This window comes from Octopus bimaculoides, chromosome 7, assembly GCF_046866305.1.
Source record: "Octopus bimaculoides isolate indiv1 chromosome 7, ASM4686630v1, whole genome shotgun sequence".
Lineage (NCBI taxonomy): Eukaryota > Metazoa > Mollusca > Cephalopoda > Octopoda > Octopodidae > Octopus > Octopus bimaculoides.
The window spans coordinates 60,090,102-60,116,612 of NC_142934.1; the positions used below are offsets into that span (position 1 = coordinate 60,090,102).

Sequence of the window (26,511 nt, forward strand, 5' to 3'; positions counted from 1 at the left end):
AATAATGATAATAAAATTTCAGCCAAACCACCTCAACATTCGTCCATCCATTTTGGTTGTTAGTTTTTCTCTCATTCCTGCTCACCTTCACAACTCCTCATTCATTAACCTGTCCATCCATGTCACACCATTAACAGCCCTCAGACATCTCATATCAAACACATCTAGTTTTTTTTTTGTCAAATGGACCTAGTGCGACATTAGAAGATCCATCCCAGAGAAATATTTTAATGAAAAATGCAAACCAAAGTAAAGTATGGATTATTATTAAGAAAGTTTTGTTTTTCAGGCCTTGTGCCCATAACAAAACGGATTAAGAATATTTAGCTTCACATCAATATTTTACTACGTCTGTTTTGTGAATTTTGCAACAGTAATCTCCCTTTAGTGACACACACACACACACACACACACACACACACACACACACACACACACACACACGTTAAATCTATGATATTACATAGTTGTATTAGTCATTAGTCGCAACAGTGTTCTCAGAGGAGCCCCAATTGGTCATGAGCGCTGTCTCTCTCTGTTTATATAAAAGATTTGGGAAAAAAAAAAAAAATGATATTGCTGGGAAATATTTCTTATTGCCTCGATGAAAATTTTTGTTGTCACAAAATGAAAATAATCAACTGGAAGAATACTTACCAGAACTCTCCATCTTCAGCATTAACAACGTCAAGTTCCAGTTTCTTGTCAGCTGGAAGATTTCTCATTTCAAATGATCTATATAAAAAAAGAATGGTATTTTGTTACTAGTACGTATACTAGAGTTACAATTAAATTACTGTTTGAAACTATGAGTTGGTTCCAAGTTGTTAACATCTTAAAATGATTCACTGAAAGGATAAATTATCAAAAGATGTCTATAACTTCACTTTAGAGATCTAAATGCTAAAGGAGGAAACTGTAATAGGCTGAGTTGTTGGAGTGCTTGTCTACCAAGTGAAGAGTCAACGCTTCATATTCTATAGCTGGTACTTTACCATGGTGGAGGTGCAATGGTCCAGTGGTTAGGGTAGCGGACTTGCGGTCATAGGATCGCGGTTTCGATTCCCAGACTGGGCGTTGTGAGTGTTTATTGAGCGAAAACACCTAAAGCTCCACGAGGCTCCGGCAGGGGATGGTGGCGATCCCTGCTGTACTCTTTCACCACAACTTTCTCTCACTCTTACTTCCTCTTTCTGTTGTGCCTGTAATTCAAAGGGTCAGCCTTGTCACACTGTGTCACGCTGAATATCCCTGAGAACTACGTTAAGGGTACACGTGTCTGTGGAGTGCTCAGCCACTTGCATGTTAATTTCACGAGTAGGCTGTTCCGTTGATCGGATCAACTGGAACCCTCGACTTCGTAAGCGACGGAGTGCCAACAACTTTACCATGAGGCATATCTTGTGTAAGCATGCCACTAAATATACATATTTATAACTCGGTGCATAGGTATATACATCTCAGCACTGCAAGTAACAGGAGCACTGTATAGTTAAGGATTGGTTAGTTTGCAGTACTAAGTTTGTCCCTTTATAAATCTCAAATAAGAGAACTATTGAAATCCTGAAACCAGTGAAGTTATACTGAGTTCCATCTCTCTATGAAGATTTTGATGGCATAAAGCTGTTGAACACCTGCACACTACCCAACAATCCTTGCAGTTTCTATGACATGATTCTTTTTCTAATGATACACCAGGAAGAAAAAAAAAAAGCAAGATTTAAAATTCTCTTTTAGTCTTTTAATAGTATCATGCTGGGCACATTTTTAAAAGGGAGAACAAAGAAAATTTTGAAATAGATATAGAAGTATGAAGGCATCATAAACAAAGGAAATAAAGTCTAGTGACCTTATATTTTTATGTTATCACCCAGCGAGTAGAACCAGGAAACTTTCAATCTCTACCTGGATTATTTTACTTCATTTCTCTTCATTTATTCTATTAACCACACCACTTATTTAAAAAAAAAAAATTACATTTCTGTTGAAACACAGAGCCTTAATTTCAAATGATTTTTTAAATAAGATTACAGTAAAATAACAGCCATGCTTAAGCTGGTATTTGGAACAAATTAAGATGAAATTTTGATGGAAGATTATAATTTAGATCAGTTTAAAACAAAGTTTGAGTCATAGAACCAAAACCAACCTCAAGTGGTTTGGTATCAAATGGATTAAAATGCTTGTGGGAGACGCAAGTGATATTTTCTATTTTCTTGTTCTTCAAAAAGCTGTAGGGGTTCATACCAAAAGGTAAGAGTTCCAAACATTCATTGTTGGTGTAGAGTATAGTAATAAACAATATGGTACTACTGGTATTCTAGTTGTTGGTCAGTTTTAGTTAGCTCTTCTTGAACACATCTATGACATGTCAGTTGACAAATAGTTTCAACCAATCAATGAGTCAGTCATCATCATTTTCCTCATCATTTAACGTTCATTGTCCATGCTGGCATGGGTTGGATGGTTTGATCAGAGCTGGAAAACTGGGGTTAGGGTTAGGGTCTGATTTGACATGGTTTCTACAGCTGGATGCCCTTGCTAACACAGACCACTTTACAGAGTGTGTTGGGTGCTTTTATGTGGCACCACATGGGTGCTCTTACATGGTGCTGCATGGACACTTTTATGCATGGCACATAGTATATGTATATATATATATATAGTATACATGATCATATATGTCATTCTGGGTTGAATTTCATTGCATGCAGCCATCTCCCTCTGTATTAAGTATTATTTTGTCTTTAGGTTTTGAATTAAAGAAATGAAAAAAGAAAACAAAATACTTAAAATAGAAATAATATAACATACGTATCAGACCAAGGGCCGTTCCATTCGCCTTTTCCCCATGGGTTTCTGAGACGCAGCAAATTATGCACTTTCTTATTTACTTCCACCTGTAAAGAGAGTATATCAATGTACAACTGACTGTTATGACAGGAGAGGTTTGGTTCCTATGTCTCTTTTATATTTTGCAGGATATATCTTGATCAATCTTTTATCTTTTACTTGTTTCAGTCATTTGACCGTGGCTATGCTGAGGCACTGCCTTGAAGAGTTGAACCAAGCTAAGCAACCCTGAACTTATTTTTTTAAAGCTTGCTATTTATACTATATGTCTTTCTTTTTGCTGAACTGCTAAGTTATGAGGACATAAACAAACCAACACTGGCTATCAAGTGGTGATGAGAAGGGACAAACACGAAGGCACTCACAGATATATATATATATATATATATATATTTTTTGTTTTACTTGTTTCAGTCATTTGACAGTGGCCATGCTGGAGCGCCGCCTTTTAGTTGTAGAAATCGACCACAGGACATTCTTTGTAAGCCTGGTACTTATTCTATTGGATTTTTTTGCAGAATTGCTAAGTTATGGGGATGTAAACACACAAACATCACATGTCAAACGATGGTGGGGTTGGGGGAACAAACACAGACACAAAGACACACACACACACACACATACATATATATACACGATGAGCTTCTCTCAGTTTCCTTCTACCAAATCCATTCACAAGGCTTTGGTCAGCCTGAGGCTATACTAGAAGACACTTGACCAAGGTGCCATGCAGTGGAACTGAACCCAGGACCATGTGGTTGGAGAGTGTTTAGCCATATCTTGCACCTATATAGTAAAATTTTCATAATTTCAAAGCTTGGTATCTAATTTTATCATTTGCTGCTGACTATGTGACTGCACTTGCATGGTTGATTTGAAAACATAAATGTATAAGTATGCAGCACACGTGGAATTTCGGTACATATTTGCTACATAATTATATGTTGTCTTTGGCGATCTCACTGATGAAGTACAGATGACAAATTAATTTATTTGTTTATTAATACAGAAGCTTGGGATTAACTGTAAATAATTGTTGTTTTCATTCTCTTTGGAATTACTTTTTTATGTGGTTTGAGTTTGGCGGTCCTCTCTAGCATGTAAGGCGTCCTGTAAAAGGTCATCACTTTGTATATAAATACTATTCACTTTTATATATGAGTATATATATACACACACACACACACACACACACACACACACACACACACACACACACACACACACACACACACACACATACATACATACACAACAGGCTTCTTTCATTTTCCATCTACCAAATCCGCTCACAAGGCTTTGGTAGTTGGCCTGAGGCTATAGGAGAAGACACTTGCTCAAGATACCATGCAGTGGGACTGAACCCAAGACCATGTGGTTGGGAAGCAAGCTGCTTACCACATAACCATGCCTGTACCTAAATATATAAATCATCATCATTTACTGTCTGTTTTCCATGCTGGCATGAGTTAGACAGTTTGACTGGAACTGGTAAGCTGGAGAGCTGCACCAAATTCCAATCTGATTTGGCATGGTCTCTGGTTACATGCCCTTCCTAATGTCAACCAATTCAAGAGTGTAATGGGTGCTTTTTACGTTCCACCGGCACGGGTGCTTTTACGGTCCACTGGCATGGTGGCACATGTACATATATGATGGGCTTCTTTCAGTTTCTGTCTACAGTAGAAAGCAGAAAAATGCAACATCATGGATATGATAGATGCATGGGACAGAAAGACTAAGGTGAGAATACAAAACAAATTCTTGGAAAAAAGTATTGCTGTATAGCTGGAGCAGTTACAGCTTTGATGTGGTGGCTGCATGGATGATAGAGAGGAAACAAAATGAACCATACAGTACAAGCCAGACATTTCATGGTAGCATTAATGTTAAGGCGGTGAGCTGGCAGAAACGTTAGCATGCCAGGCGAAATGCTTAATGGTATTTCATCTGTCTTTACGTTCTGAGTTCAAATTTTGTTGAGATTGATTTTGCCTTTCACCCTTTCAGGGTTGATAAATTAAGTACCAGTTGCATACTGGGGTCGATCTAATCGACTGGCCCTCCCCCCAAAAATTTTGGGCTCTGTGCCTAGAGTAGAAAAGATTAATGGTAACACTACTGGAAAGACCTGTAGTGTTGGAAGGTGCTAGAATCATTGTGATGTTCAGGTTACAGTTAATTAATGGAATATCTGACTGAAAACTAAATGCAAAATGTATAGTATACACACAATCAGTGTGTCGATGCAGTTGCAAGGTTTGACTGGGAAATGTTTAGTAATTTTGCTTAGTTTGCAGGTTTTGGAAGGGTAAAGAACCGTGTGCGTGTGCGTGCGTGTGCGTGTGTGGTAAAAAAAATTTATAATTTGCTTTTCATTCTTCCTCTGAAAACAAATAAATACCAAAAATTTGAATAAAAACCTCAAAAACAAAATTACTGTTATATAAAAATAAACAATTTATACAGTACAAGGAAGATGGTATTCCTAGAGTTTTGCTTAGTTTGCAGGTTTTGGAAGAGGAAAGAACCATAAGTGTTTGTGTGTGTGTAGTAAAAATATTTATAATTAGCAAACTGACCTGAGCTACTTTAGTAATTGTGTATGCATGACCTTCGTATAAGCCGTTCTCCCTTTTTGTTTCTTTGAGTGGTAGCATTTCATTCTTCCTCTGAAAACAATGAAATACCAAAAATTTAAATAAAAACTTCAAAAACGAATTTCTATTATATAATTTAAAACAATTTATACAGTACAAAGAAGATGGTATTCCTAGAATCAGTAGAGTATTGAACAAAATCACATACTTGTGCTATATTAAGTTGTATCATATACATTCAGAATTCGAAACCCTACAAAGATTGTCTTTCATCCTTCTATTTCAGCCAGGTACTTATTTTATTGATATCTATTTATCAAACTGCAAAGTTAACAGCAATAAACACACACATAAACAGCCTATTTGTGTGTGTGTGTGTATACAGTCATGGCTAAAAGTTTGAAACATAGGTCTGAAAAATTAGAATTTATTTTATATTAAATGCCCAAATATATATATTGTATACATTTGAATTGAATTGTACTTGGGCATAACAATTTTAATTAAAAAAAAATTTCAAACATTTGGCCATCACTGTATGTATATGTGTACACACACACACACACACACACACACTATCAGTTACTCCTTCCTTCCTCTGGAACCTTCCATCCTTTACTCTCATCTTCCATTCCTTTCCATGCAGTGTTCCCACTGAACATCTTTCTATGCCTTCAGGTAGTTCTTCCTTCAACCATACTCCACTTTATCACCTCACATCTTCCCAGTTACTACCACTCACCCTTACAATTTGGGATAGTCATGTATCTCTTCTATAGCAAAGTGTCTGTTCTTTTCCCTAAATTATACTTTAGCCTCTCAGCACCTGGCATTAAGCCATCCTTTTGACTTTCTAATAACTGCCACTTTGTCGTTGAGGAGTAGGGGAGCTTTTCTACTTCCTCTTTTTTGTCTGTCTTGTAACTTAGCAGCCTTGCTATTACCAGTAGCATGTAAAAAGCACCCAGTACACACTGTAAGGAGGCTGGTGTTGGAAAGGGCATCTAGCCACAGAAAACAAAAACTCAATGCAGCCTTACAGCTTGCCAGATTCTGTCAAACTGTCCAACTCATCCCAGCATGAAAAACGGACATGAAATGATAATGATGAATGTATATATAAGTGTGTGTGTGTGTGTGATTGTGAGTGTATTTGTGTTGACATGTCTTGACATGATCCGATGATTGTAAATGAACATCACTATCATACAACTTCTAGGGAAACATGTCTGGCCATGGAGAAATATCATCTCGCTTTTAAAATAAGTGAGGGTTGGCAACAGAAAGGGTATCCAGTGATAGAAAAATCTTCCTCGATGAAATTCCATGTGACTTATGTGCAAATGAAAAGTAATCATCCAAACAAAATGTCATTATCTTGAAATATATTGATTATATAAACTCACATAAATTGCAGCACCAATCAAAGTATTCATCTTCCTGACATTTAGGAGCAAGTCATACAAATTTGGTGCAATTTTCATCTTCTCTCTTAAATCATAAAATTCTGAGATGCCTCCTGTTAGATCAGTTAGGGCACTTTGGATCTTTCCTCCATTCAGCGATTGGTAGCAACCTTGAAGCCTGAAGAGGAAAATGAGTAGATATATTAGCTGACCACAAAAAGTCAATGAAGTATAATAGAATGCAGGTATAGACATTTTTCTAAGCTTCAAGACACCCGAAGATCAATAGTTAACTCTGATTTTATTGTGTTAATTAGATGAGAAATAAACTCTTTTAGGATAGGAAACATTGATATTCCTTGATGACCTGGTATCAATGATCTAGCATAACTGAAGAAATAGTAATAGAAACTGAAGAAATAGAATTCACATTGCAGATATCTGTGAGAAATGAAGGGATCATTTTGTCTTTCATTTATTTTAGTTTTTGGGCTGTGGCCATGGTGGAATACCACCTTGAAGGGTTCAGGAATTGAAACAACAATTTCATGATTCTGAGTGCAACACCCTAACTTTTAGGCCAATGTGCCCTCCCTACTCACACACACACACAATAATTCAATAATTAATATCTCTCCAATCTAAATTAAATGAATACAAATAGTCATATACTTTTAAAATGCCATATTTAACAAGTGTTAAATTTAGAGTGGGTTTTCATGCACTTGTAAATAACTGAGTAACAAAGGCTATTATACTTACTTAGCATAGGCTTTCTCTAATAATGGACTCCAGAATTCATTTGGCTGTTCCCTGTTCTTTCCATAAATCAAATGGCCATTTATTGTTGGCAAGTAATCATCAATTATAACTTCCCTCCATTTTCCATAGTGCCAAAAGTTGAAATGGAAGGCACCTGCAAAAGAAATCAACAAGAAAATAATATTGGCTTTAAATTGTGGCACAAGACCAGCAAGTCAACAGAATGTGAGTAAGTCAACTACATTGATCCCAGTGTTCAACTTGGTACTTTTTTTTTATCAACCCCAGAAGGATGAATGTCTATCTATCTACCTGTCTATCTACCTTTCTTTTTATCAACCCTAGAAGGATGAATGGTAAAGTTGACTTCAGTGGAATTTGAACTCAGAATATAATGACAGATTAAATGCTGGCAAGCATTTTGCCCAACATGCTAACAATTCTGCCAGCTTTCCACCTTAAGGAAGATACATATTGACTTGCTTTAGACAATGTTCAAAGACTCGCATATCATAAAACAAAGAATGGGATGTGATACCCAAGTTAGTTTTCAAGGTTATTAACTGCATAAGTGAAAGAGAGCTTTAAGTTTTTGGCATACAGATTACTCTGTTGAATGTAATGCTTATTTATCCACATTGCTTTGAACTAATCATGCATCATCTCATAACTAAGATTATTTATTGTCTTTTTTGCCAGACTGCTAAGTTATGGTGATATAAACAAACCAACACCACTTGTCCAGCAGTGTTGTAGCTAGAGCTATTTCTTAAAGATATTTTGATTTGATGGTCATAGATGGAATGCCTTTGATCAGTGGTCTGTCCAATTACAGTGCCAACCTGTGGTCAAACAACAGAAGCACTAACCAACTTTATCTTTCTGTCTGTCTGCATCTATCTATCTATCTATCTATCTATCTATCTATCTATCTATCTGTCTAGCTGTCTAGCTGTTTGTTTGTCTGTCTACCTGTCTATCTACCTACCTATCTAGCTTTCAGGAAGTTGATTGTTGTGGCCGGTCAGAGAGTGACTATTGGTTTTGCACCTATAAAATGCTTAGCTGCATAGGCGACTTGTCAGACACAAATGGCTGAAGGCACATACAATTTCAGATGTCATGGTCAGTTAGTTTTGTAAACAAAAACACATTCGGAATGGTTGGGCAGGTGTTACAGGCTTGATGGGGTTATCTCCCTTACATCTGTCTGTCTGTGATTGATTGGCAGAATCAGTGTGTTAGATTTACATTAATTATTTCGAGTTCTGTGTTTTGAGTTCAAATCTGAATGAAGTCAACTTTGCTTTTCATCCTTTCAGAAGCAATAAGATTAAGTACCAGTCCTCTACTGAGGTCATTTCTTCTCTTTCTCGCATTCATTCATTCATTCATTATTTTTTCTGTGTCTGTCTTACTTTTTACTCTTCTGAAAGAAATAGGCTATGGTCAGACCTGGAGAGAAACAGACACTAGTTAGGTCTAAAAATGTCGAGATACATCATATGTTAAGACAGTGTCTGTCTCTAGAACAACATCAAGATGTTAAGGGCCAAAAACAAGGCATATCTATAACATTACTGTATTTTTATCACTGGATATACATTTTTTGTAACCAATTAATTCTCTTCCTTTTTATACTAATTATATAAAATTCTATTAATGTCAATTCAGTGTTATAGTACTTTGAAATATTGTCACTTTTATTATCAATCCACTATCAAAATATGGACTTGATATCTATATATATAAAAGGCAGGATGTGTGTGTATTTGAATGTAATGTTGATGTTACTTAGTTTAGTTTGAATTAAAGAACTTGATTAGCTTAATAATCCTAACTTAATCCTGGGCAAAGCTGGACTATACTGCTAGTATGTTATATAATAGAATTGTTTTCAATGAATTATTCTTTCCTACAGATTTATTGTATTAAGCTGATCTAACAAATCCTAATTTTTACAATCATCATATTCATAGTCATCATGACCACACTCTGGGCCATATCTTATTAGTTTATAGAGCTTAGCTTATTGAAAAACCATCTACTTTAGTAGTAGCAACAGCAGTAGTTTAGTCAGTCAGCCCTGACTGAGCAGACTTATTGAGAGTATTCTAGCAATGATAATTACATTTTTCTTTTCTTTTTGCTGGTTACAGTGTGTCTTAGATCATCTTATCAAATGTCTCTTTTTCTTTTCCTAAAAATGATAGGGTGTGATTTGAGGGAGACCTGACTTATTTCTCAAGAGACAAGTAACTCTATAGAGACTACTTCAATAGCTTGTAGCAGCACCATCAGCAGCGCTTGCAGAAGATAGTGGTAATGAAGTAATGTTTTTTTTTTGATCCATTCAATAGAAAAGAAATATAGAACAGATCTCGAGAGATCAGATGTCCAACTGCTTTTATTTTTCTCCTTCGACTTATTTAACAATGTAGTAAAAACATGAAAACACCCTGATAAAAAAATCCCAAACAAGCAAAAAAAAACAAATACTGATACTTACCTATGTAATCCTCATCAAAACTCTGGCCACTTGGGATGATTTTTTGCACAAGCTTTTTCTGATGTGCAACAACAGAAGACACAGAAACAACAAACCAACAGTTGCCTAGGAAAAGTGAAAATCAGGAGTTTAGTAAATGATAAAGAGAAATAGATTATGTATGTATGTATTTATATATTATAAAGTCTGTGATATAAATATTGGTCTTTCCATGATGAGAAAGAAAGAGAGAGAGAGAGAGAGAGAAAGAGGGAGAGAGAGAGAGAGAGATTAGTTCCAATCTAGGGATTAACTCTACAGCTTAATGCTTATGTCATAATTGTTGAGAACCAATAAGTTTTAAATCATGATTTCAGTTACCAGTAGTCTTCTCTATCCAAAATCAAGCCGTCTGTCACCTGCCTGGCTCTTTAAATTCTATACTTTGAGATAAAGGTTCTTTTACTTAAGATAATATAAAATATGGTTTTTGGGATGCAATTGGCTGAGCTACTATGATGTCGGATTAACATTCAGAGAATCAGCATTTGGATTATATCAATAGAAGTAGATTGTATACATAGTGAAGGTGCATGTTATCAAGTAGTTCAGTTCACTGAACTATATAAGCAGTTATCACACACATAGAGGAACTTAACATTGTAGCTAGACACATCAGTGTAACTGATAAGAAGCTGAAGTACTGTATAATTGATTCAGCTTACAGTGCAGGGTTCAAATGCTCCCATGTGAAAGCTCATAAATCTATGGTGATGCAGAGAAGAATCAAACCTGAGGTCAGGTTTAACCAAAATCCATACCAATGCCCAGGTATAAGTAGATAAGTCAGATTTAAAAATAACTACAGACAAAAAAAAAGTAAAATGTCATATGGATTAAGCCAGTGTTTCTTTATATCGCGGTGGTGGTAGTGGGTAAAGATTGATGAGGAAATTGACAAATTACTTTGCTTAATAAAATTAACAATTGTTTTTATAATCACAATTCTAAGAAATTAGGAACCTGTAATTTTTAACCATTGAAATAAACATAAATTTCATTATAGCTCACTTCTTTTAATTTGCACGCAAGAAAAGTTGCAACTCTAAACTTCAAATTACAACAGCCATTCCATCATGTAAAAAACAGTTGACTTTGTGATCTGCTTGCTCTTCAGACACACATAACTTATGACAGGCCATTCCTGTTGATTTGTATTTTACCTCTACCTCTCACAATGATCGTTTCTTATTGGCGTTGTAGATGTATATAGGTATATACGATATATTGCCAAATAATATTTTGCATGCAGAATGCAACATGTCAAAATTTGCGTTATATTAATCATTGTAGGTCATTCAGAATTCTACTTGAACATTAAGGAAAGCAATAATCTTCTTTCCATTGCATCTTGATTTGCTTAGAGTTAAACTAATGGATAAATTCATACAGTAGATATCTGATACAGAAAAACTTCTACCTCAGCTGAAAACTAAGCAACATGAAGCTTCCTATGTAAAATACAGTGTTTGTATGCGGTGGCAACCCCAGTGAGTCAAAAGAAAGTGTGTTGTATGTAATGTTGAATTATCAAATGAAAATTTAACACTTTTGTCACCATATTTCTGTTTAGATACACTATCTTTATCTCAGTTAATTTTAAAAATGATGAAATATTTAGTAAAATAACTATCATTCATGATTGTTACCAGCATCGCCTTACTGGCACTTGTGCCGGTGGCACATGAAAAATGATTCGAGTGAGGTCGTTGCCAGTGCCGCTGGACTGGCTCCTGTGCAGGTGGCATGTAAAAAACACCATTTTGAGCGTGGCCATTGCCAGCACCACCTGACTGGCCCTCGTGCCAGTGGCACGTAAAAGCATCCACTACACTCTCAGAGGGGTTGGCATTAAGAAGGGCATCCAGCTGTGGAAACTCTGTCAGATCAGATTGGAGCCTGGTGCAGCCTTCTGGTTCGCCAGTCCTCAGTCAAATCGTCCAACCCATGCTAGCATGGAAGGCGGACGTTAAACGATGATGATGAAGGTGGTATGAAAATTTGAAGGGAAGTTTTAATATAGACTACTTCAAAATAGGAAGCCATAGAATCAGGAGTGGTCTGAGTTTGCTTGTTTAGAATATCTTGTTTTTGATACAAACCAAGAATTTAAAGACCTGCAAAAGGATTTTTCAAAACTTGGCAACTGTCATTCAAACTCAAAAAACAAAAAATACAACAACAACTAAATATTCAATCTCATGTGCTACAAAATCTTCGAGTTATTCAAAAGCATTCTACACTGTGTTCAAAATGATTGCAAAGGTTATGAAAGCACATACAACTTATGCTGTCTTCTATCTTTTCCTTGTTTCAGTCATTGGACTGAAGCCATGCTGGGGCATCACCTTGAAGGGTTTTAATTGAATAAATCAACCCCAGGACTATTTTTTAAAAAAGCCTAGCACTTATTCTATCAGTCTCTTTTGCCAAACCGCTAAGTTATGGGGACATAAACACACCAACATCGGTTGTCAAGTGGTGATGGGAGGGAGGGAGGGACACACACACACACACACACACAATGGGGTTCTTTCAGTTTCCGTCTAGCAAATCCACTCACAAGGTTTTGATTGTCCAAAGTCTATAGTTGAAGATACCTGCCCAAGGTGCCATGCAGTGGGACTGAACCCAGAACCATGTGGCTGGGAAGCAAACTTCTTACCACACTGCACCTATGTTTAATATCTTTATGAAAATAAATACCATGAAGACCCCTTTGCTTTCTTGCAGCTTCAAGCAATACCAAGTGGAATTCTCCAAGTGTTGTTAATTTTTCTTGTGAATAACAAATATGATTGATGCAATATGCACAGACAGTGCTGCTAACATGACAGGAAAGCACAGTGGATTTTGTGCTAGAGGCAAATAATTACATGAGCATGATTTTTTTGCAAACACATTACATTATTCATTGACAGGTTCTAGTATCAAAGAAAATAAATATTGATTTATTTGTGAATTTGTAAACTATTACATATCAGGTTTTGAATTATTTAATGCTACAGGAATTGCTGACAAAAACTCACTTAGACCACTAAAAACATAGAAAACAAAAAAATCAGATAGCTTACACATGGAAAGGTTCCTTGAAGAGTACTGGAGCTTTGTAACAAATTAAGGTTTTTTTTTTGTTATATCTAAAAAAGCATCAGATTTAGTTAGTTTTTGGAATGAGATTTGTGTCATTTTCATCTTATCTCACTGACTTCTTAGATAAAGTCATGATTAGTGAAGAACTCTAATCATGTTTTCCTAAGGAGAGCATTCACATTTGTTTCCACAAAATGGAAAAAAATTCGTGCATTTAGCAAAAATGAAACTGGCTATATTGAATTATCAGTTAGAAACTAGATGTCATTTTCTTCTCTTCGGACTTTTTTTTAGAAACACAGAAGTTGTGGACACTACCAGAAGCATCTAAAGGTTTGACTGAGATTCCAGATAAAAAGTACAATTAGTTAGGGAATCTGTTTATGTGTGATGTTGAAGAAATTTTGCATTGTCAAAGAGATTTTTCATTGGAAAATCAAATTTCATGGCTATTCTAGTAATGATGTTAAATATTTACCAGAAAACAGAACCGGTATTTTCTGCAAGTCTCATTGCCTCAGTAAACCTGCCATATCTGGACAGAAAATAGTTTCAAACATGACATTCCTTAACAAAAGATAGACACATATATAAAACTGCTTTTCACAATTAAAAATAATGAAAATTTGAGTGGATATATCTGATTTCTGCAGTATAAGGGTTAAGGGGAAAAATTATTGATATGAGGTACTGTTTTAAAAATGTTGTTTCAGTGTTGTAATATTCAAAGATTTTGGAGTGAATTTGTATCTGTTCAACAGCACTGAAACTGCTTACAGAAAGCAAAACAAATCCTGCCTCCATTTTGCTCAACATATTTGAATGGGAAAGACTTTTTCTACTGTAGCAAGCATAATAACAGAATACAGAAGTTATCTACAAGTGGAAAGTGACATATGACATGCCTTGACAAACATTCGCTTAAGAATTGAGGTACTTGTCAATAAACTAACATCACTATAAGTTTTATTTCTGGGTGTATTTTACTTTGGGTTAAGTTATGTACATTGCACTTACAAATATCTAAACCTGTCAAACACCATAGCAAAGAAATAAGAATTATTTGCAGTTTAGCCAAATGAAATATATTCAATGGAAGCTGAATTTAATTAAGCTAAAAAGTGCTAATAATGACAAGTTGAAATTGATATAGAATATAAAACTATAGTACCACCTGACTGGCCTTTGTGCCGGTGGCACATAAAAGCACCCACTACACTCTCGGAGTGGTTGGCGTTAGGAAGGGCATCCAGCTGTAGAAACTCTGCCAAATCAGATTGGAGCCTGGTGTAGCCATCTGGTTTCACCAGTCCTCAGTCAAATCGTCCAACCCATGCTAGCATGGAAAGTGGACGTTAAACGATGATGATGATGATGATTTATATATTTTCTAAATGTGTTTTAAAACTGCAGTGTTCTTTCATTATTGATACATAAAACCAACAAGATGAAAACTAAATCTTGTTTATGCCTTATAGTTTTGGGTTTTGTATTTTTAAAATTATTTGTTACTTTAAATGCACAGTACAAAACATGTTTAATTCAGTATCACAACAGCCTGGTGCCCTCCCATTCTTGCAACTTCTCTTTCTCAACTATTTAGAAATAATTGCACATGCATTTTATTGAAGTTTTACAGAGATGCTTTTGCTGTAATTGACGAGCCCCCCCCCCCTCTCCCAAAATTTTTGGTCTTATGCCTATAAAAGAAAGGTTTATGTATTAACACCAGGAGTATTAGCACCTGGAAGAATTGTTAGAGTATCAAAAATTGCTTTATGGTATTTGTTCTGGCTCTATACTTTCTGAGTTCAAATCCCCTGTGAGGTCAACTTCGCCTTTCATCCTTCCAGAATCAAAATAAAGTACTAGTCCAGTAATGAAGTTGACAGCATCAACTATTCCCCAATCCTATTATGTCTTGCATGAAAAGGTAAAACAACAAAAAAAGAACAAGATTATTAAATTGGACTTTAAGAGACTTGGTGTGGGATTAGAAGTAGATTAGCTCCAAAAGTGCTAAATAAACGACACTGATAATATTAGTGTAGGCTATTTTGTCATCTCATTCATAAAGGAGGTGGTAAGTTTCACTAATGTTTAGAGGGAAGACATTGGTACTTAACAGTCTGAGAATCATTGGGCTAGACGAATGACTATTCTGTTATTACAAAACTGGATTTTGTCATTGGACTGCAGCTGTGCTGAGGTACCGTTTTCTGTATGAGGCATCCTATCCTTGTCAGCTAGCAAGCTCAGTGGATTAAATACTACAAGTTATTTTCTTTCATGCAGCAATTCATCTTCCAGATCCTTATACATACGCATTCATTCATGCATGCATGCATACATACATACATGACTAGTCTGTTGACATTATCTAAATGCCAAGGAAAGAGCTTTGTTCCAAAGCTAAGAACCAGCTCTTCTCTTTCTCCATTGGTGACACATTCGAAATATACAACCAGAGTTACACATACAAACACACACGTATGCACATCACATTTATAACGAAGAGAAAGCAAAATGCTTTAGGAATACTTTTATGTATAGTATAATATTTGCGTATAGTATAATTATATTCAATACTTCATATACAATATAATTATATTCGGTTGGTGCCGCTTGGCGTGACTTTACGTTTCACATTGACTAACCAATCGGTTGGCATAGCACGCATGCATACATATATTGCACACGCACATATCCCGCATACGTATGAATACTTATGAATGCACATATGTAAAAAGTAATGAAACATACACACTAGTTTTTTATTGTGTGCATGTTTATGCATATACACACATATACAGTGGAGGCGCAATGGCCCAGTGGTTAGAGCAGCAGACTCGCGGTTATAGGATTGCGGTTTCGATTCCCAGACTGGGCGTTGTGAGTGTTTATTGAGCGCAAACACCTAAAGCTCCACGAGGCTCCGGCAGGGGATGGTGGTGAACCCTGCTGTACTCTTTCATCACAACTTTCTCTCACTCTTTCTTCCGGTTTCTGTGGTACCTGTATTTCAAAGGGCCAGCCTTGTCACACTGTGTCACGTTGAATATCTCCGAGAACTACGTTAAGGGTACACTTGTCTGTGGAGTGCTCAGCCACTTGCACGTTAATTTCATGAGCAGGCTGTTCCGTTTATCGGATCAACTGGAAACCTCGACGTCATAAGTGACGGAGTGCCAACAACACATATACACAAATTACGTCTATACATATACATAGATCAATCAATCCAGATAGCCAGAAGACCCTTTACCCCAAGAACAGTCTTGAAATAATCCTTTTGCATTCAGATTATTTAGTCAAATGTAATGCTCATTTATTGACATTGTTTTGAATTAATTTTGTATTACCTCATAGCTTCAGATTTTGATGATATGATTGTTTAATTTTAGAATCACATTGCAGGGTAGATGTGAGAGTCTGGATTTGGCTGAACATAAAACAGGTAGAATATTTGGGGCGGATGTGGACGGTTTAAATACTAAAGGGTGTGTCACTTTGGTAATGACAGTTTTGAATTCTACCAAAGGGTAGAAAAAAAAAATAAATAAAAGTAACCCTCTCCAAAATATATCTATTATAAAGCTAAGATTATTTTCTGTTGTTACTCAGTTTTGCGATACCTCGCTGATTGCACTGAGCTGTATGAATGAGGGATCATTAAACTAGAATTAGCAATAGAGAGTAATCTTAGCATTGTAATAAAACACTTTACTGAGATATCGAGTAACTTAATCGTTGGTTTGTAATTACACACACGCACACAAAGAGGCTTCCATATAACTCGCGTTTAATCAAATTCATTCATAAGATATTCTTTTCTACTCTAGTCACAAGGCCCGAAATTTTGGAGGAGGGGTCCAGTCGATTAGATCGGTCCCAGTACGCAAGTGGTACTTAATTTATCGACTCCCGAAAGGATGAAAGGCGAAGTCGATCTCGGCGGAATTTAAACTCAGACCGTAAATTCATTCACAAGATATTGACCAACCCATGGCTATTGTTGATAGCACTTACCAAATGTGTCACGCAGAGGGATTAAACCCAGATCGAACTATTATCCCCATATCTTTAGTTCAGGCGTTCTCAACCATTTTTGCTTGTGGACCCCTTTGATTCCTATTTCACTCTACTGGACCCCAAAAGCCATTTGAAATTTATAACAATAAAACCATTTTATTTTCGTAATTAAATACTATTAGGAATTTACTCTTACTTGTTTCAATCATTTGACTGTGGTCATGCTGGAGCACCGCCTTTAGTCGAGCAAATCGACCTCAGGACTTATTCTTTGTAAGCCTAGTACTTATTCTATCGGTTTCTTTAGCCGAACCGCTAAGTTACGGGGACCTAAACACATCGGTTGTCAAGCGATGTTGGGAGGACAAATACAGACACACAAACACATACATGTATATATACATATATACGATGGGCTTCTTTCAGTTTACGTCTACCAAATCCACTCACAAGGCTTGATCGGCCCGAGGCTATAGCAGAAGACACTTGCCCAAGGTGCCACGCAGTGGGGGACTGAACCGAAAACCATGCGGCTGGTAAGCAAGCTACTTACCACTCCTACGCCTTGTATAAAAAATTGTATAAAAAATTGTTAGAATAGTTTCTGTATTGCAGAATTATAAACAATTTATTGCTCATAATTTTTAACAACTAAATCTTATACGGACCCCCGTTCAGTATCACTGCTTTAGTTTAACCATCTTTTCGATTCTATGACGGTGAAATATTTCAGAACTTATTTAACTCTACTCATATGTAATTTCGTGTACAAGCAGGGAAATGAATGTACAGAGTGTATACTCTGAAATAATTACATTCTAAAACAAACAAAAAACCGGCTCTTCGTCAGTTTAAGCGATTCAACGATCAGTATTCAATTATTCGATCACCTTAACTACATTTCATTTAATTAGCGTTTAAATGGTTGAACATACCATAGTAACACATGTACTTTTAATACATTTCATAGGCAGAATCAACGTAACAAGGCCGAGCATTCAAATTGCATGTTAATTCCGATCGGCAGTTTTCTACACAGTTTCCGTCTACCCAGTTTTACATACAAGGCTTCGGTCCGTTAGAAAGCAACAACTGACTTCATGCTTATGTTAGAAATCACTATTTTAAACAGTATGGTTATTTGCATTGAATGTTAAACCTAAATGAATGTTAAAAGTTAAGTAGAGGAGTCTCATATATCGATGGACGGAAGTGGATACCTAAAGACAATTTTCCAGTAAGTGTATTTAACAACCAGCTTAAGGAATACATATAGTAACTAGTCACCATGATAAATTTCTTCATTTATGGGAAGACATACTCAGCACTTATTTTTGTTAAGTTTTTCATTAATGTATTGCGTAAGTAAATCTCTTAACGTTTCCAAACACAACACAATGATAAAAAGAAACTTAACAAAAGAACAGTCTTAATTAGGTTCAATTAAATCTAGACTGAAAAAGCAAATTAAAATCACAACCTGTGGTTTAAAAAAAAAAAAATCAATGAAGAGAGCGAAAGATAACAACCAATGAGCAAGCGCAAAACACAAACCAATGAACAAACATAAAAATGAGACCACATTGACACCAGCGAATATATTACCGTAACTGAATTTTAACAATCCTCATCTGAAGATCGCAGTGTGTGAAACTCAAATCGCGAGATGAAAATTAAAAGCTATCAGTTTCAAAAGAACCATATATTTTACAACATACATGAAGATATTCTCTTTCATTCGTTTGACAAAATTCAACATTTGCACACACACGCACACGTGTGTATTTATGTACTTAGTTTGTATGTATGTATGTATAATATATATATGTATATATATATATATATATATATATATATATATATATATATATATATATATATATATATATATATATATATACAGTGGCGGATTGGGTCTAAAAATATTGGTTGACAGGGGACTAAGGGGGCCCACCCGCGACTACAATGCTTTAATTTAATTTAATTTTTTTTTTGTTAAAAGTATTCTTTTCAACTGTCTACAAGCACATCCAGGCTGAAATAATTAATGCATTCTTCCATGAGTGAATAAAAAATTCTCAAGCTTGAGGAGATAAGTCTCTTAGATACTAACATAGGCCCCGGATCTTTTTTAAAACGGGGGCCACATTTTTCATTAATGTTTTACGTAGTGTTTTTGGTACAGAAAGACTTTCAAACTTCGTATACTTATCTATTTTGTGTTATAGAACAGAAAAATATTTTTGTATTCGAATTTATTTCATGTAAAAAATTGTCTTATTTCGATAATTTCAACCAATCACTGACGTCCACTCAGCCGATATACATTAAGTGCCGACTACATAAACAAACGATTCTTCGTTTTATTTGCTTTTTTCATTTTAAATTTGCTTTAAGCCTAAGCCTAAGCCTAACCCTAACCCTAGGGTTAGGTTTAGGGTTAATTGTTTCAGAATCGTTTGTTTATGTAGTCGGCACTTAATGTATATCGGCTGAATGGACGTCAGTGATTGGTTGAAATTACAGAAATACGACAACTTTAACATGGAATAATTTATGGATTTCTTATTTTTTTAAGAAGACTAAGAGAAAAAGATGTTTTATATGACACATTCTACCAGTGTTCCAAGTTTCAAAGCGTTTCGTTAATGAAAAATGTGGCCCCCGTTTTAAAAAAGATCCTAGGCCCCCATATATGAATTCTAATGGCGTAGGGACCCACTTGCATTGGGCAAGCTGGCCAGTCCGCCACTGTGTGTGTGTGTGTGTGTGTGTGTGTGTGTGTGTGTGTGTGTGTGTGTGTGTGTGTGTGTGTGTGTGTGTGTGTGTGTGTGTGTGTGTATGTATGTATGTATGTGTATATATATATATATATATATATATATATATAGAGTTATTAATATTTCTAAGTCTCTCTAAAGGAGACTACGACAGCGGTACTGGAAATTAATAGTTATCGCCAAGCCAACATGGCAGTCCCAAAATTAGGACGAAAGCTGCCGTGAATTAGCTCCAAGAAGCCATCGCCTCTAGCTAGCTATGTGACACACGAAACCTGTGTCCTTTATAACCTTCGAACAGGGGAGGTCAGCAGTGTCCCCTTGCTGGTTTGGCATCTGCAGACTAGTTTCAGGGTGTTGCCCCTTGTCAATGCAGAGCAGCCAAGCCCTAGCCAGGAGGCGCTGCTGACTATCTGTTCGAAAGTTATTTATCTAATTTCAGTGGAATCTATCCACTGGTTTTCAGAAATAGAGTTATTAATATTTCTAAGTCTCTCTAAAGGAGACTACGACAGCGGTACTGGAAATATTAATAACTCTATTTCTGAAAACCAGTGGATAGATTCCACTGAAATTAGATAAATAACTTTCGAACAGATAGTCAGCAGCGCCGCCTGGCTAGGGCTTGGCTGCTCTGCATTGACAAGGGGCAACACCCTGAAACTAGTCTGCAGATGCCAAACCAGCAGGGGGACACTGCTGACCTCCCCTGTTCGAAGGTTATAAAGGACACAGGTTTCGTGTGTCACATAGCTAGCTAGAGGCGATGGCTTCTTGGAGCTAATTCACGGCAGCTTTCGTCCTAATTTTGGGACTGCCATGTTGGCTTGGCGATAACTATTAATTTCCAGTACCGCTGTCGTAGTCTCCTTTAGAGAGACTTAGAAATATTAATAACTCTATTTCTGAAAACCAGTGGATAGATTCCACTGAAATTAGATAAATAACTTTCGAACAGATAGTCAGCAGCGCCGCCTGGCTAGGGCTTGGCTGCTCTGCATTGACAAGGGGCAACACCCTGAAACTAGTCTGCAGATGCCAAACCAGCAGGGGGACACTGCTGACCTCCCCTGTTCGAAGGTTATAAAGGACACAGGTTTCGTGTGTCACATAGCTAGCTAGAGGCGATGGCTTCTTGGAGCTAATTCACGGCAGCTTTCGTCCTAATTTTGGGACTGCCATGTTGGCTTGGCGATAACTATATATATATATACATATATATATATATATATACGGAGGTGCAATCGCCCAGTGGTTAGGGCAGCGGGCGTTGTGAGTGTTTATTGAGCGAAAACACTGAAGCTCCACGAGACTCCGGTAAGGGATGGTGGCGAACCCTGCTGTTCTCTTTCACCACAACTTTCTCTCACTCTTACTTCCTGTTTCTGTTGTGCCTGTAATTCAAAGGGTCAGCCTTGTCACACTGTGTCACGCTGAATATCCCCGAGAACTACGTTAAGGGTACACATGTCTGTGGAGTGCTCAGCCACTTGCACGTTAATTTCACGAGCAGGCTGTTCCGTTGATCGGATCAACTGGAACCCTCGACGTCGTAAGCGACGGAGTGCCAACACACATATGTATATATACATACACGTATGCATGGAAAACAACTTTCTATTGCCCATACAAAAGACAGCTCTTTCTTATAAACAAATATACTATACAGGAACATGGAATAAACCTTTGGCTCGTATGGAGGACCATATGGTGTAGATGATAAATCTAGTCTTTTTCTTCAGGATGTCCAGCATTAGGCCCTCACCAGCTACAAATAGTCTATCATGCATTATGATACAGCAAAACTTATATATGTCCGCATATTTTCCAAGATCTGTTGTATATTTTGAAATGAAGGAATGAACTAATACACATAAACGATTTCTTTTTATATATTCGCCAACCTTTCCGATAGCAAATTTTTAAAGGCAAACTCAACGGCACCCCTACAACTGTCCGTTTGTCTTGACGTAGCAATACCACACAGAAGCAATGTAAGAAATAACTGAATTACCTATTGCATATAAATACTATTAGAATGTAAGGAATGTGTAAAACATTCCACTTTCAGCTGGTGATAAACTTGGATAACACATATTTGCTTCTGTATACAGGTTAACATAGCAATATAGCAATAACATTGCTATAAATCAAACTATAAAATGTTTGTAAATGTTTTTTTTTCGAGAGCTTGTTTTCTTTTTCAGTTTTCTTTTATTTTAAACCATTAAACAAATTAATTTGTTTGATAAGTTTCTTTCTGTTTTTCAACAACAACAACATTCTGCCCTATATTTTATGCTATTTTAAGATACCTTTTATGATATTCTTTATATTTCGTTTAAACAATAACGTTCTAGAAAATAGATTAGGCTAAGAACATTATCTTTCTCTTATTGTCTAATTCTAGATGCCCTACTTTTCAATGCATAGCCATTTATTGTTTATATATTTCTCTTTATACTCTGATAATCACCAATGCATGTTTGAGTCTAAGCTTTTGTGTTAACTTATTGTAGGAATTCAAATAAAATTCTTCATCTATATATTTCTTAACCTTAAATATTTGTATTCTTCCAAGATCTACATTGAGATATAAGAAAACACGCACGCACACGCTCACATACACAACGATTTTCTTTTAAATATAACAGTATTTAATATAGAATCTCTGGTATGCAACACAGAAACTTATTCTCCGAAGATTAAATTATAAAGAGGAAATAATTGCATTTTGTATAATTTTGTAGCTGGACATGTAAGTGAAAGAGACTTAGGAGTCTGTGTCTTTTGTAAACATACATCTTACTCTGGCTGCTAAAGTAAACATCGTGGATAAACTACGTCAGTGGTGAAAAAGGAAGATCAACGTAACTTATTTCAGCATTCGTTACTACTCCTGGCCAGAGAAAATAGTAGCTTATAACTATTTATAATACACATAAATTCCGTCAAAAGCAAAGTGACCTGCGTATTTGCATATTAGACTAGGCATTAGCAGCATAAATTAAATGATTATGCGATGAGAGGACAATTAAAAATGTAAGGTAAACTTAGAAGTGTATGTTTTCAGTAAACACACTTTAGTCTTGCTTTTCAGTTATAATTATATGGAGTACTGTAAATTGTAGATACCAACGCTTGCACAGATTATGCACATTAAGTAGACAATTTCAGTTTGTGTATATTATAAATAGCGATTAGCTGCTATTCTCCCAGTGGTCAGAAAAGTCAGTAACTGATATCTGATGAAGCAACAATAAATGCTGAAATTAATCATGTTGATCTTTCTTTTTTGGACACTCAGAGAAAAACCTGTTGTTTATATCCACAGTGCATATTTTTCATAGTGGGGATAAAATATACACTTGTAAGATGACCTAATGTTTCCAATGATCTTTTAGCTGTGTAATGCTTCTTCTAATTTTGTGGTTGTCACTATATTTTTGTGACAAGAAAGCAATTCTCGATAGGTGATTTTGTGGCGGTCTTTATATTTTTACGAGAAGATAATTCTTGATAGGTAATGGACAACAGTAGAAAGAATGGATACAAAATATATAAAAACATTTCAGATTACTCTCCAAAGCTTCTTCAAACATATTTTGACAAATCACATCGTATTCGTATAATCTACCGAGTATGACACTTCTTTTAACTTTCACTGCTTTATCGTTCACTAATGTATGCCTGTACGCGGTTTTCTAGTTTTAAAAAAGTAATTAACTTGACACAATTTAAGCCATCTGTTACACACGTTACCGACTGATGAAACCGTAGAGATAAAATGAAATAACTTTAAAAGTTGTTAGAAAAACCATCGCAAAGAATCATTTGATAACGCAAAGAGCTGTTAAATTCATTTTAAATTATGATTTTGTTTTTGTGTGTGAATTGTGTGATGTAAATTTCGACGCCTCACAAAAAAAAAAAAAAATAAATAAAATAAAACTTAAAGTGAATTTAATTGTTTTGCTTCTAATTAAATGGCTCTTTTACTTTAAATTTACAATCGATAATAATGTAGCCCGACAAATTCTTAAAAAGATGGAATGGTCACAGCTGCCTGTCTTTGAACATAGGTCTGCTCATCAGGTCTAATCATCTGGGGCTAAACCATAACAAGAACCAAAAATACTGAATTCTCGAACAAAGTCACTCTTGAACTAGATACAACGGCAAAACCTGGAATTAAGTACTTTGTGATATGTAACCGTTACTCTATCATCTCGCTTGAATGCTGCCAAATAAATTTGACGCGTGGGTGTTGAAGCTTTATTAATCAGTCAAATATTCACAATTAGGCCAAGGGTCTACTTACTACTCTGTCAAGATAATTAAACAATCATCTGCAAAAGGAAAACCATAATATTAATTCTAACATATTTTGAACGTCTTGGGCATCGATGAATTCAATCTTCGACGTACAGCATCTGACTTGGTAAAAACCCTCAAGAATATCTATCATCTTTCCAACAATAATTTTAGCCACCTTTTTGAATGCAATATTCTATCATATTTGGACACATTCATAAATTCAAAAACAGCGCAGCACTCATACACAAAATTGTCAAAGAATTGAATAAACTACTGGTGTCGGATGTTTGCTAAAAATCGCATATTAATTGAAATTAGTTAACACTATACCTTCCAATCTATGCAGCGTCAGTTTTTATGACTTCGTTCACTTTCATTTTCTTGTATTTTGTTGTGTACACTATGCATTTTTCTATCATCGTATTTTTCTGTCATTGCATTCTTATCATTACCTGATTTATTACTGTATTTTGTTACATTCGCACTCTTTTCTGAAGTGTTGTATTGTACCTGAGCACTGTATACAATAAGCTATTATATATATATATATATATATATATATATATATATATATATATATAATTTTTATTCATTTTTCGATTCCTCTGTCAGATATGGCAGAAATCATTAAGCAGATTCCTTTGATATTGACATTCATCCTTCATATAACTGAAAATGACCAGATTAGCAGCTTTACTGTTTGTGGATTCTGAAGCGGCTTGTTAGGCCATTATTGACATAAAATCCACAGTTACAGTTGGAGTACCTAGCAGTCGAAGCAAGACCTGGTGAGTATCTTGTTTTCCGTGCAACTTTCTTATCTTTAGTTTCTCCTTTTCCGATCATTTATTGAGCGCTGATGTCCAGAGCATACAGTACTTCGCCACATTGAGCAAGATATTCCCAAGATATACTCATAATGAAATAAAGAAGTGTAAAACAATTACTCTGACTCTACATAAAGTACTATAATATAAATAGCTGTATTTTTGAAAAGGAGGAATTTTTAAAAACGTCCCGAAGACAGACAATGAATATTGTATACTCAGCGAATCAAGTGTTTCTTTTTAATATAGACAAAAGAATAACACCCCACTTCGGTCATGAATGACCATGGGATTACACCTAGAAAGTTACTCTTCGAAGCACAAGTCCGGGCAAGGTTGTTTATGGAAAACGAGCAGTCACCCATGCATACCAGCTTTTCCTCTCCATGCCACCGATGTTGTCCAAGCGAAACACAGCTGAATGAACTGGAGCAACGAGAGATAAATTGTCTTGCTCAAGAACACAACACAGCCCGGTCCGGAAATCGAACTCACTACCTCACGATTGTGAACCTGACGCTCTAACCACTGAGCCATGCGCCTTCACTATATATACACAAATAGAGACATATCAAATATCTTACAATATAAATTTAAACATTTATTAAAATTATCTCCGTCTCTAGAAGATGTATCATTGTTACTATATGACAATTAAGACCAGCTTCACTTGAGAAGCAGAGATAATCTCAAGATTCAAGAATTCTTCAAAGTCGACATTAAAGAAACGGACACGTTTAATGGTCTAGAAATGAGAGAACAGTTGTGGACGCTTTAATAGCCGTCATCAGTACGACAATTACCCGACTTTATCTCCTGTAGGCAAAGGACAACAGTTGTTGAGTTGACAAACAATCCCATTCGAATTAGTTTAAGCATTCATTTCATTCGGGCTGATTAACACACGGTTGTCAGTTAAATCGTCTACAAGAGTGCTTCTCAAACTTTTTTTTAACATAATTGTCCTTTGTCTTTTACTAACATCATTTCAAATCCGTCCTTGCAACGATTCATGCCATAGTAATTTAGTTCTGGATTTTCACTACATCACACATCACCGCCACATTGCATCACATCACCAGATGCAACTAAACACGTGACCACACTAGAACACTAACACTTACAACCAATCAATGCATTATTGTACTGGTCGATCAACTTTCTAAAAATAGCAGTCAAATCGCACCTTAGTGTCTTAAAGAACGTGCGCATTAGATAATATAGATTTACTGTTGATAGGAAAAAAGATGGAGTGGCCATGACTAGAATGCATTAGAAGATAAGCTTGCTGAA

General features: G+C 35.9%; 1 protein-coding gene across 1 annotated transcript in view; it reads right to left on the minus strand.

Moving 5' to 3' along the window:
• LOC106867138 (calpain-9) overlaps positions 1-26,511 on the minus strand; it is an 89,178-nt gene that overhangs the window by 32,132 nt on the left and 30,535 nt on the right. Inside the window, exons 3-8 of the mRNA XM_052969709.2 lie at positions 10,131-10,235; positions 7,622-7,775; positions 6,860-7,037; positions 5,436-5,525; positions 2,815-2,900; positions 658-735 (exon numbers count right to left, since the gene is read on the minus strand). Of these exons, the coding sequence (XP_052825669.1) occupies positions 658-735; positions 2,815-2,900; positions 5,436-5,525; positions 6,860-7,037; positions 7,622-7,775; positions 10,131-10,235 (691 nt within the window). The remainder of the gene's footprint in view (positions 1-657; positions 736-2,814; positions 2,901-5,435; positions 5,526-6,859; positions 7,038-7,621; positions 7,776-10,130; positions 10,236-26,511) is intronic.